Consider the following 13,961-nt stretch of genomic DNA (forward strand, 5'->3'; position numbering starts at 1 on the left):
GTCCTGGATTCTCACTTAAGTGGCATTATAATTACTAATTTGGCCTCTGGATCATTTTACACTGCCTGTAGTGTACCTGAGATCTTCAGTTATCCCGATCTTCAGTTATCCCCAATCACTTATAATATTGTTTCAATGGAAAAATGCATTGTGATTTCCAACCTGGGCGCCCAGAAGTTTTGGAGTGTGGGCAAGGCATCAGGTCAGCCACATGCTTACAGCCTAGACACCCTACTCTCTGCCAACAAACGCAACCACTCTGTCATCTTCGTCTCCATCTTCCCCATGTGATTTTCCCAGGGGGTGGGGGACGTGGATTTCAGGCTGGCTTATGACTTGTGCTCTCCTGCTAGTCATCAGCATACATGGCATTCAGGTATGCAGGTAACTAGCTTCCCCAAACAGGATGAGAAACCAGGGCCTGGGAGTTGTATCTACTTGTTCCATTCAGCAACAGACACAGGATGACAAATGGGTAACTTTAGGACTGAACGCTGGTTGTTTCTGCTCCCAGAGGTCCATGATAGTTAAGAGACACCTACTTGTACCGCTTTTCCAGGTGAGGTGTTTGAAGGGAAACTTTAAATCCATTTCCGCCCACAGCTCCCAGCTTCACTGTAGGGTCTGCACTTGGACTGTCACCTAAAAAGCAAAAACGCAAATGCTATCATAGTCAACTATAAACATTTCTCCTGACACTAAAGTTATAGGGTCCTGCATTTAATGGGTTCTAGAAGGCAAACCACTTTACCAACAAAGCAATAGAAAATAACCACATCTCAATCTCTGTTTTCAATCTCTGCCTACCCTTGCAGGCAAAACCATAATCTGCTTTTCCCTTAATACTACACCCATCACAATCCTCACGGGGATCGGAAGGCCTGCCCTCTGACCCCAGTGCTATTTCCTCCCACTGTCCCACAACCATCTCTCAAAAACCTCACATCCCTGACCAAAAGACCTTCTTTTTCCATTCTTGATCCAGTTTATTCACCACACAGCAGCCAGTACAATCCTTTAAAAAAATTAAGTCAGAATACCACACTTTCTGCTCCCAGGCGTCCCGGGGCTTCCTGTCTCACACAGAATGAACAATAACGTCTTCCCAGAGCCTTTGAGGCCTGACAAGCACTGTTGCCTCTCACCTCTGCGACCCCACCCACCACTCCCCTCTCCCCTCACTGTCCCTGCTGCAGCCACCCTGAACTCCCGGCTGTTTCCCATGCACAGCAAGTGCCTTTGCAGCTGCTTTGTGCTCTGCCTGTAATGTTCTCACCCCAGGTGTCTGCATGGCTCCCTCTCCAATTCCAATCCGGTCTCTGCCTGAATGTCTCCTTCCCAAAGAGGCTTCCTGACGACCCCCTAAATACAAAACCCACTTCCCCTAGTGGGCCCCTCCCCCTGCTCTCCCTATACCCAGGCCTTCCTTTATTTTTCTCCACAGCATTTGCCATCTGATAGATAATAACTTATATTTACTATCTTTCTCTCCAACTAGAAAATAAACTCCACAAAGGCACAGACTAGAAAACAACCTGGCAAAAAAGAGACAATAAATATGGAAGGAAAAAAAGAGCAATACTCAGGCCACATTCAAATACCACCTTTGAAAATTTGGTATCTAATTTGTTTCCAACCAACTCAAATGTTCACTACTTGCCTCCACGTTGTTCCTTCTTTCCTTTCAGCTTAGGCATTGAGCCCTTATGAGTATTCTGATCTGTCCATGCTCAGACTTCAAACTAGAATATTCTGACTTTTGACCTCAACCTCCAATCTTTCCTCTTCTCATTCCTTTTGATATCAACAGAACACATTATTCCTCATCATTCACTTGACTCCCTGCACAACCTGGAAGCTGACGTCTGCTGTTCCTACACTAGCACTCTTGAATCTCTCACCAATCTGCCCTCTTACGATGCTCACCAGGCAGGTGCCTAATGCTGACATTCAACTACTTCAACTCCACGTAAGCTAGCCACCCCAGGGCCATCACTTGAAACCATTCCATGTTTGAAACGAAACGCTAATCTCTAAGTCCGACGCTCTAATAAAGACTCCCACCTTTTTCCAGACTCTCTTATATCCAAACTCTCTACAACGTGCTCAACTTCTCAGAAGCTTTCAGCTCCAGGATTTGGACAATCTTTCTCTTCTTTCCATTTCTACAGACACTAGGCTGGCTGGAGCTCTCATCATCTCCTACCTGCAACAGCCTAAGTGGTATCTCAGCCTTCAGGAGCTGACCCATGGCCTCCCCTATATATTGACACCCGAGCAATCTTCCAAAAGCGGAGCTCTCAACCTGCCCTATCTCATCACAAGGAGTTGTAAGTATCAGTAAAGTGAATGCAGGGTTGCTGTAGGATTTCATTTTGGGGAGATGAAATGTTCTAAAATTGATTGTGGTGATGGTTGCAAAACTCTGTGAATACATTAAAAGACACAGAATTGCGCATCTTAAATGGGTGAATGGTATGAATTCAATTAAGTTTTTTTTTAAGTGAGTGTAGGACAAAACATCCTGTACATTGTAAAGCGATATATAAATCAAGTTAGTATCATACAGTAAGCACTACAAAGCTTCTTCTACATTTGATTCTTTTTAACCTCACAGAATCAGCAGTAATATACCCAACTAGTAGTAGTGTACAGAATAGAGACAATCATTTGTTTACTTTTGATATTACTGGTTGATAGAAAATCTACTTTGAAAAGCAGTTAATTTTTGCTTTTTCTGAATTGCCTTGACAATGAATACATTACTATGATTTTTTTAAAAACCTATTAAGAAAAAAAGTTTAAGGAGGATTGTTATAACACTTTACAGAATGAAACTAAAATCAAAGAAGCTGGTGACATATCTAAGTACAGTAATTCCTCACTTAATGTCGATAGATTCTGTAACTTTAAGTGAAACAATGTATAATGAAAACAATTTTATCATAGGCTAATTGATATAAACAAGAGTTAAGTTCCTATGGTATCTCATCAACATAATAACATCAATGTTATAATGCCATTGAACAAAATGAGGACATGCTATAAGATTAGTATAAACAGTAGGCTATTGATTTAACAGGAAAATTGATAATCAAGTAGGGAATTCCAATAGGAATTAATTAATTTTGATTATTCTCTCCCAGCAGCTATCTAGGCTTTTTCTAACTGAGAATTCAAAAGTTATTTGAAAACAAGGCTCCAGTGCCTTTTGCCAGTATAACTGATAACATGACCATAGAATTCACAACTAAAAACAAGTTTTAGATTTTTCCAGTACATCAGGAAAACAACGAGAAACTGAGAGCAATGAATTATGGAAGACAACTGGCTTAGAAGTGAGAACACTTGAGCTGGAATCCTTGTCCACTCTGGCTCAAGCAAATTGCAAACCTTCTGTCATTTCATTCCCTTATCTATAAAAAAGGAAAACTCCATCTGTAACACAGCTCCAAGGAGGGCTGTGAGATCAACTGAAAACACATGTAAAGGCAATGAAAACTGTAAAAGACGTTAAAGGTGTAATAAGAAACCGTCTTATTTCCAAGGTTGAATGTTATTCTCTAAAACAGACTTCAAGTCCAGTAACGCAAAAGGAATAACTATTAGAAGCCAGAGTTAAGATCAAAGCCCCACTAAAAAACCTCACAAGCTAATTAAGTATCATATTAATAAAGACATTAATTATAAACTTCAACATTTTAGAAACACTAAAGCTATGACAACACCAAACCATAACCCGCTTTTTGTAGGAGGGATTCAGAACATCTTGATCACAGTTTTTGAACATACCATATTTATAAACAGAAATCTGGTTACTGGCATCTAGGACAGCGAGGTCATTACTCTTTTGGGGGTGTGCAGAGAACACGACTTGGTTCACAGGGTGTGGGAGCAGCAGTCGGTAGGTGCACATGGGCGGTGGAACTACACTCTGCCGGAAGACTGTCACCAATACCCGGTCTGCACGTGAGAGAGAGAGAAGGAGGATTAGACACATGGATGTTCAATCTATAAAATGAGGCATCTGAACAGCACAGTGCCACTAATAATGGTATAGAAAATATACAGCAATTCTTAACAGTTTCTGATGTTTTTATCATGAATAAGGTTAAACACTGTGTAAAGGGGAAAAGTAAGCATCATGGCATGGACTCTGTCTATATCTGGCTGTAGTCACGTTCAGGCCTAGAGAAGTCCATCTTTGGACTAGAGGTCTCAGGTGCCAGTGGCTCGGCAAGAGGTCAGAGTTCTAGCTTCAAACCTGCCACCAGGCCAAACTAAAACAAGGGAATCAACCCTTCAAAATCCTTAAAGTACTTCCCTATGTGTGGGTTTGGTAACAAGGCATATATGATTAAGTCCTCTGTACAAAACATGTGATTATACAATCAGTATTATAACCACCACATTGAACATGAATTAGTACACCAACTCACAGTACAATCTTGGAAGCAAGTTTTCCTTTCTGTTATCACCAATAAGTAAACTGTCTATTCAGGTGACAACTTCTGGCCCCCGTTTCCTGCCCCTCACCAAAATAAAAACAACAACAAAAACCATCAACCTAATTATAAAACACCAAGCCAATCTTCATACTAGACAGAAAAGCCTTGTGACTTGAACTGAACTTAATTGGAGAGGTATGTAATTGACAAGTATTTTATCAGAAAATAAAGCAACACAAGTGGAGTGATGCAGAGGTTAATACAAATCTACGTCAGGGCAAAAGACATGGCTAACACACACAACGGGGCAACACTGCTGGGTCCCCTCTACCCAGGATCAAAATTGTCAATGTCTTCAAAGGCCGATGAGTAAATATGTGAAGGCCAGGGATGCAGCACAGCAGGGGATTGGGGTGGGAGGTGGGGGTGGGGGAGAGTAGGGACCGTGGATCTCGGAAGAGAACATGCCCCAACTATGCACATTCTCATTCAAACAAAACAACAAATAAGTCAAAATAAATCAAACAACCAAAACAACCAACCAAATAAAAATTCCCCATTGTTTTAGTCACACCACCACATCTGCAGGCACTGGGCTCAGGACCTCTTGCAGGCTCACAGACACCTTCTCCAGCTGCTTACTTCCATCAATGACAGCCACGTTCGCCATGTCACTTGAATTATCTCCTGAGCTCCGGTCAGTCGTCCAGTGCCAGTCGTAGCAGAGGTAATGCCAACCCTGACAGAGAACATGCAGCCGGTATGGCGTCACCGGGTCCCACATCAGAGAGACAATCTTGCTCTTCCCACAGGTGCTGAAGGACAGACTTTGCTTGAGGTACCAGTGATAGTTTCCAACAGTCCAGAGCTGAACTGCGAGGGAAAATGAAAGGAAGGCCATCAGAGGCCAGAGGACGGGGCTTTGTACCACTTGCTACAGGGGGATGGGGGTAATATTTTCTTTTTCAAATGATGGTTCCTGCTCAGCTTCTCCATTAAAATGATATTAATAATTTCCCACAGAAATAAAATGTTAAGCATCAATAAGGTCAGAAGCACATGTTTATTTTTGCCTCCACCTTCAAACTTTATAATCATGAGGATGCAAGGCTGCTAGGACAAGACTGTTTTAGTGATTTTTTTCCCCCAAAAAAGATTTAGAAAGCAGAAAATTGACAGATTAAATTATTAAAACATGCAATCCGAGAGTACTGGACTAGCATCACTGTGTTCTATTAAGCTTAAGGTGCTTATTATTTTCTTGCAGATGCTTTGTCTACAATTATGTCCAAGGCTATCTGGTACTATGATGGAGCTGTCCAAGGGAGATTAGCAAAGAATTACGTTTTCCAGTATCTATTAAAAAAGCAAGACCTAATCCTAGGGGTTGGGGGAAATGGGGAGATGTTGGCCATAAGGGTACAAACTTGCAGTTGTAAGATGCATGAGTTTCAGGGATCTAATGTACAGCATGGTGACCATAGCTAACAATACAGCATTGTACACTTGCAGGTTGCTATGAGAGTTGGTCTTAAATGTTTTCACCATAAAAACAAAAATGGTAATTCTTTGAGGTGAACCTCATTGTGATAAACGTTTCACACTATATACATGTATCAAATCATACACTGTACATCTTAAACTTACACAATGTTGTACGTCAATTATATCTCGATGAAGCGGGGCGGGGGGGGGGAAGAACTAACCATGTCAAAACCAACCTTTATTAAACAGAGGAGACATATAAGTGAAGACCTGGATTATAGTAAGGAATTTCTTTTCTTTAAACATTTCCCTGCTCACGAATTCTTAATTCAGTGATCACGATAAATCTAACCTAGTTCTCTAACCCAGCCATTACAATACTTCTGCCTGGCGGGGAGTTGAAACGTTAGGCCACGTGCTCATGCTCTGTACAGACAGGCATTGTGGCTCTGCTTGTGCAACACGGACCCTGAGCATATCCCAGAGCCGACCTTACACCCTGGCTCATCAGGGGTTCTCAACTCTGGCTACATGGTAAAATTCACCTGGATGCCTTTTCAGTTTTTTCATTAAATACTGACATATAGCCCCCCGTTCCACCACAATGAATCCAATGAGATGAGGCCTGGAAAGTGTTTGTTTTTTTCTAAAGGTGCAGCCAGGGTTGAAAGTTATTGGGTCGAATGAATGAATGAATGAATGAATGAACAAGCTTCTTAAATAACGTTTGAGTTAAAGAAAACATTTTCTTGATTAAAAAGTTTGAAAGCCACTTAGAAATCATCAAGCAAATGAAGATTTATGAAAAAAAATTTCAATGCATTGCTGTTCATAACTGAAAATTACAAAACTTTAAATGTCTAACAGCATGGGATTTAATAAACTGTGGCACAAATCAGTATTACATAGCCATTTAAAATGATGTAGATGGATATCTGGAATGGAAATACGTTTCTGACAGTGGAAGAGCAAGGCACCAAACTGCATGTATCATACTTATATACTTAAAAATGAGATGACGGCTATACTGAGATAAACACACAAAATCTGGAAGATGAGAAAATTTTAATAGCGATTATTACTAAATGACAGAATGACAGACTAACTTTTTCCTTCTCATATTTATTTTCTAATGTTTTCACCTATTATGCATACACTAAAAAACACCTATTTACACAATTTAAAAGGTATAACGATGATTCTTACTCATATCTAATCCAATTTCTTCCACTTCCACAGTGCAGTATTCCTTCGGCTAGTGTTTTGATTGCCTGCAGTAAACCATGTAAGAAGAGACAGTACTGATGACCTATAATGGTCAACTTTATATGTCAGTGTGGCTATGCTATGGTTGTTTGGTCAAACCATAGTCTACAGGTTACTGGGAAGGTATTTTTGTAGATGTGATTAACATATGCAATCAGCTGACTTTAAATAAAGTCGATTATCCTCCATAATCTGGGTAGGTCTGATCCAGTGAGTTAAAGGCCTTAAGAGTAAAGGTTTCCCAGAGAAAAAAGAATTATGCCTCAAGACTAACACAGAATCCTGCGTGTCTGCAGACTACAGATCTGTTCTATAAATTTCAGACTCACAACCGAAACATTAACTCCTACTTGAATTTCCAGCCTGCGGGTCTGCCCTGATTCTGCTTCTTTAAAGAACCCTGACTGACATATGACTGGAACCCATAAATAATCAAAACCTAACCCCTCCCCCGTCTCCACCTAGTCTCCTCAGCCATCTTTGATTCCACTACAGGACTAAGTAGAAGGGATAAGGGCAACTCCACACCCTACTACTTTCAAGAATTTTTATGGGGCAAAAGGCTGAGACAATACAGCTATCTTACCATAGCTTTTTAGAGCGGAATTTTCTTCCCTCTGAAGGTCTTCCAACCAAACTGCAAGCACAGTGGAGTCTGCATTCCAGAGCAGGTCATTTACCTAGTAGGGAAAAAAAGATCTGTCATTGCTGTTTAACTACGTATTTACTTCAAAATCTTTACAATAGCTGCATTCCCTGCCAAATAATCCCACTACTTAAGCTGACCCCTAGCAGTAAATTACTAACCTAGAGTCACTTAGCAAATCTGTGTAATATGTCCTTATATGGAGAGGACTTCAAAAAATGCTTTATGGATAAAGATTAAAAGAGACAAGAGACAACTAAACGCAAGGTGACATTTTTAGACAATCAGAAATTTGAATATGGACTGGTATTAGATAACACTAAGGAATTATTACTAATTTTGTAGGATGTGATAATGGACTTGTGGTTATTTAAACGTTCTTTGTTAGATATGAATATTGAAAATGATTTCTAGAACGAAAACCCTAGCAGATAAGATAAAAATACGTATGTGATAGATAAAATAATTTTACAACATGCTGGTGTCTATTAAAAGTAATAGGTACATGGGAATTCATTAACCTCTCAACTTTTAGTATATTTAAATTTTTACATAATTAAAGATTACCATTGATGTGTATCATCACCAAGCTGCTTAAGGTTTAAATGTTATAAATGAAAAGTATCTTTGTCACTGGAAGAATTACACTTTTGTCAAAATAAACAATAAAAACTAACATTCCTATTTCTTGTCTGTGTTTTATAGGGTGGGAAAGAAATGCCATCTCTTCTTTGCAAAATCTCTTTAGGAAAAATAAATTCTCTTTTTAGGAAAAATAAATTCTCTTTTTATACAACAAAACAGTCAAGTTTTAAGAAGCCACTGTTTTTATTGCTATCTACTCTGAAGCTTCTATTTACACATCCGTATCACACAGAAACCTTCTCTACAGCTGCGGAAAGTCCTCTAAATTTGACAGTGAGACAATTCAGGCACTTACCTTAACCTCATCTTTAAAGAAAGGAAGTGTAAAATGTCCATGGAGAAGCCCATTTTTCTCAAAAAACACAACATCCTGCTGGTTGGGTTTATCTTGTGTAGATGCAATCAAACTGCCTGAAGGCCTTAAAGCAAACCCAGAGTGTTAGAAGGTCCAAAGGTGCACCTGGCCGGCTAAGAACAAGATGAAATTCAGAGAAACGAGTTTTTCGGCAAAAACAAACAGGGTCCACCCAGGGAAGTTTTGCCCAATGTCCCTGTCAACAGTGACCCAATGGTGAGGGACTACAATACCTGCCCAGAGGAAAGAGTGCCTTTTCCTAATTTGCTCAAAGACTCCATTTGCCCACAAAGCCTCACAGATTTAGACAGCACTTGGGTGACTTTTTAAAAAACTACTAAATTATTTAAACCATTCCATATAACGTCCTATAAAACTATAACCTATTTCTCCTTCAATTAGATAACTTCAGGAAATAGTCCATGCTCCGGTGGGTATTTTTAAAGACTTCTCAATCAACTGAAAACAACTCAGTCACCTCATCTTGTTCACATCTGTCTCTAGAGTTTTAATTCAGTACATGTTTTCCTTTTGCTCCATCATCCAAAGCCACTCAAATACTAGTGGGAAAAAAGCTGTCTAAAACCTAGAGACCAACTGGTTTTGCATGTAACAGGTGCTACGGCAACAGAGGAGATATTTCTTCTATCTGGACTCAGGGCAGCTGCATCTCGCATGCAGGTTGTGACCAGCACGTGAGGCCTGGGCCCAGAGGTGAACCAGGGCTGAATGCAGCCTGCGTGTTCCTCAGCAAACAGATCCCCTCAGTGTGGGGTGAGTGCAGAGGAAGGAAGCCCTCTTCCCAGCCCTCACAAAGCTCCACTGCCCCACGGAGCTGTGTGGACTGAAGCTTCCCTTTTACACCATTTTCTGTCTTATACAATGGTTTCATGTAGGCCCTGCCCCTGACCTACAAAATGTGTGGGCCTTGAAATGGTGAGATCTGTGATGAAGCTCAGAATCTACTATTCAAACTGAAGTCAGTCTTCAGAGAACTAAAAAAAAAAAAAAGAAAAAGAAACATACAGGCTTACAGCCAAATGAGAAAAAGTAATTATCTTTTTGTGTTATATAAACACCTATATTCAACAGGTACCACCACCCCTACCCCAGTTCCAAGAAATTTTGAGGAATGAGTTACAAGATTTCTTCTCCCACTCACTTCCAAGCCAGAGCGGGACCCAGTCCTGCCACAGGCTCACTGGTTGACTGTAAAGCAAACTCTCGGTTCCACACTCTGACCTTCCGAGCCCCTGTGCAGTAGGTAGAGGGAAAAACACAAGACAAAAAAACAAACACAAAGCATTATGGTAAATGTTGTCAAGTGAAAACTTTTCAGACACCTTCCTTGTTAATAAAAACTATCATGGTTTTACAAAGCCAATTATATTAATCTTATTAAAAATTTGTGTTCAATAGGTAGGAGGCTGGACCAGATGGCCTCAAACAACTCTTCTAATTCTTAGCTCTAAATTCATTTAGCATCTAAAGCACATATCTTTACCTCATATATTAATAAAAGAACACTACAGTGCAAAAAAATAGAAAACTTTCCAAAACTTAGTAAGATAAAAAATTTTTTTGTTTAACTACAATTTATTTCCATACCTGTCTCTGGGCAAACAACACTCACAGCAAAAAACTGTCCATCCCCACGCCAGGTAACTTGTGGTTTATGGTCATCCCAGGGCAAAGCAGACTCATGCTAAAGAGAGAAAGAAACACAAATGTTACTGGGGTTCTTCAATGGCCTAGAATCAAACAAGTCTCAGGCTATTAAATTGAAATAATTTATATGAGGTTTAAGCTATCTAGAAAACCAGCTTCACAGAATCCTCAGGAACTCTTCTAATAAAAGCATCCTTAGACCCAGGAATCATCAATAAAAAAGAACTTAAAAAATCCTTCTCTGGGCATTAAAAAAAAAATTGCTCACCAAGCATGGGACAGAGGAAAAGAACTGCATATCCAGATATTAAAAATAGCGAGCTGAGGAATCCATCAGGTAACTATGACAAGGAAATGTTCTGTTTGCTTAAGTATAAGAGGGTAGATTTTATGTATTGTATAAGCTTCACAACAGCACACAGAAGAGTTAAGAAGATGAGAGGAAGGTGGGTAGGGATGAGCCAGAGGTAAGAGGCAGCAGCAGTGATGAAACCACAGAAGACTTCTGCCCTCTGCAGGACAGGAGGAAGAGGCGTCTCCAGTGCCACCTACATATCACATTGTAGTGACAGGCTACGTCAGAGTGATGCTAGTGCCACGGCCTGCACAACAGGGAATAATACACCGGCAGCTCACAAGATTTCTTCTCAACAAAACTGCCGTATGGTCTAGAACACAAATGTCTGCTAGTGAAGGGTATGAGTTACATGGGATGTGGCGAGAAATAATTAAGGACGGGCAATGTAAATGGCAGACAGTGTATAATTGATGCATTTATCCTAAAAGGGCAGCTCATGGAAATTTCTACTTATAAGATAAACACAATGCTTCCATTTGCTCAGGCCCGTATCTTGGGACCATCCTCAATTCCTCTCTCTCACACTCCACATCGGATCTTTTGTCAATAAATCCTGTAGCTCTATCTTAAAAATGTACCCAGAAAGAAGTTGAAAACAAAGTGTTTTACCCAAGAGGAAAAAAACTACTATCTACATATGTCGGAAAAATAGAAAAACATGCGTGTGAATGGTCAACAGTGAGTGCAAGATAGTAGCCCCTTCTGTGTAGCAGGAAGGGATACACAGTGTTACATTTCTATCTGTGATGATTTATTTTTTAAACTGCATCTTGGTTATAATTATTCTCTACACTGCAAAAATGACAAAGCAATTTGGCATTAAAAAAGATCAAAAGGATCTTTCTAGGATGATTCATTCCCTGAGGTTTTCTAGACAGCTTCAGTTTTACTACCGTGTTTCCCCGAAAATAAGACCTAGCCGGACAATCAGCTCTAATGCGTCTTTCAGAGCAAAAATTAATATATAAGACCCGGTCTTATTTAACTATAAGACCTGGTATATAATATAATATAATATAATATAATATAATATAATATCATATCATATAATATCATATAATATCATATAATAAATATAATATAATAAATATAATATAATATAATATAATATAGTACCAGGTCTAATATTAATTTTTGCTCCAAAAGACGCATTGGAGCTGATTGTCCAGCTAGGCCTTATTTTCGGGGAAACACAGTAAAACAGAACAGAATTGTCTATCATTAGCCTCTAACTGGACACCTAAGGATTCATGGTGGGTGGCAGAACTTGTACTGGTTCCAATCAAGTTTCTTTATCCATCAGCCCAACCTTACCATTTGCATCTGAAAGGCTGCTTGCCTGCCTTCTGATCCATGGAACTGCGTCTCCTTCCTGCCCCATCCAACAGTGATAAATTTGCCTAGACAACAATTGATGGAGAACAGGCAAGACAACCAGTAAGCTAAATGAAATGAAATAAAAGCACTTTCATTGCTACTCTTCAAGAAGTTAGGGACGGGTAATTACTTGGGTCCTCTGAGACCTCTCAATAAATTGACCAGCAGTCAATATTTGACAAACCTATGTTCCATATGATATGCCACGGTGACTTTGAAGACTTTGAAATGCCCTTATTTTGGAAAGAGCTTTACTGCCATCATATATAGTCCACAGTCCACTGATGACAGTCAGAATCCCCACTTTACAAGTAACAAGAATGAAACATGAAGAATTCACACGCTATATCCATGAATAACAAAACACAAAACTCAAAACAAGAGCTGGGAATAAAATTCTAAGCGTTCAATCCACTAAATAAATCTACCTCTGTGTGAGTGGTGGAAGGGGCTGTAGAGGATAGAATCCAACCTCTCACATAGGCAGAGTGAGACCTCCTAGGGGCAGAGGCCAAAACTAGAACACAGGGTGTCTGCCTTCTAGGCCAGGTTCCTTCTAAGTCACAATGCTTCTCTCACATAAAATATAAAGTCAGAGCTGCTCAAACAATGCAGCCCTTCTGTTCCTGGAGGTAGGATCTGGCATCCACCTGCAATAGGTACTGCAGAGATGTACCAGAAAGCACCAGCCAGGTTCAGGATCCAGTACTTACCTCCTGCCATTGACTCTGATTCTGAAGAAGTGGGGCTGTTTATAATTCCTATAAATTATGGGTCAGCATGACCATTTTCTGTGTGCTCCGCATGGGCACATCCAAGTACCACCGTAGCTCAAAGCATACCTGCTGCTGGGTACAAAAAGCACCGCCTATCCTGGCGCACACCCCTGGGCTTCTATCCCAGTTTCCACAGAGAGGTAAAGGACCAAGCGTGAAGCAAGAGGACTTTTCCAATGAGGCCAGACAATTAAGAGATGGGGCTACAGCAGGGATCAGCAAACTACAGCCTGCGTCTGCTTTGACAAAGCAACTTGTATTAGAACACAACGGTGCCCATTCCTTTACGTATTTTCTATAATTGCTTTTACACTGTAAGAGCAAAATCAAGTAGTTGCAATAGAGACCACATGGCCTGAAAAGCTGAAAATACTTACCGTCTAGCTCATCACAGAGCAAGTTTGTTGACCCCTGGGTTAGAGGAAAAATATCTATTCACCACTCCCGAGAGGGACGGTTTTGTACATTCTAAGACCTAAGCCCCTAACTTGGACTCCTCCTCTCCCTTGATTTACTCTATTAGGCTTCTTCTGAAAAAGTCAGTGGGATTAGCCAGGCCCAGGGCACGAACCCACACAAAGGCATGCTGGTTACTCTCTCTGTGACTGTCCTCAAAGCTGGATGCCCCGGAGCTCCACCCTGGGTCCTACCTACTCTCTTCCAGCACCACACTCGCCAATGATTCAGCCCCTTGTATTTTCCTACTTCACATGATGATCCTATATGGCCCTTCAACAAATCCCAAACAGAATTCACTACCTTCGCCTTACAAACCAGCACTTCCCCACCTTCCCTCTCAGATACTGGCATCTTTATTCCCACCACCTGAGCTTCCCGCTGGAGTCCACTAAACTCTCTCTTCTTCACCTTACATACCCAAATCCTATTTATTTCACTATCTAAACTGGTATTTCTCCACTGGCTAGGGCAAGAGGGG

The 13,961-nt window shown here is 40.5% G+C and overlaps 1 protein-coding gene across 1 annotated transcript in view; it reads right to left on the reverse strand.

Moving 5' to 3' along the window:
* Positions 1-13,961, reverse strand: part of ELP1 (elongator acetyltransferase complex subunit 1) — a 54,432-nt gene that overhangs the window by 31,985 nt on the left and 8,486 nt on the right. The window contains exons 6-13 of the mRNA XM_033122131.1: positions 12,186-12,271; positions 10,454-10,550; positions 10,008-10,098; positions 8,786-8,909; positions 7,786-7,879; positions 5,091-5,321; positions 3,793-3,963; positions 543-642 (exon numbers count right to left, since the gene is read on the reverse strand). Of these exons, the coding sequence (XP_032978022.1) occupies positions 543-642; positions 3,793-3,963; positions 5,091-5,321; positions 7,786-7,879; positions 8,786-8,909; positions 10,008-10,098; positions 10,454-10,550; positions 12,186-12,271 (994 nt within the window). The remainder of the gene's footprint in view (positions 1-542; positions 643-3,792; positions 3,964-5,090; positions 5,322-7,785; positions 7,880-8,785; positions 8,910-10,007; positions 10,099-10,453; positions 10,551-12,185; positions 12,272-13,961) is intronic.

Source organism: Rhinolophus ferrumequinum, chromosome 12, assembly GCF_004115265.2.
Source record: "Rhinolophus ferrumequinum isolate MPI-CBG mRhiFer1 chromosome 12, mRhiFer1_v1.p, whole genome shotgun sequence".
Taxonomy (NCBI): Eukaryota; Metazoa; Chordata; class Mammalia; order Chiroptera; family Rhinolophidae; genus Rhinolophus; species Rhinolophus ferrumequinum.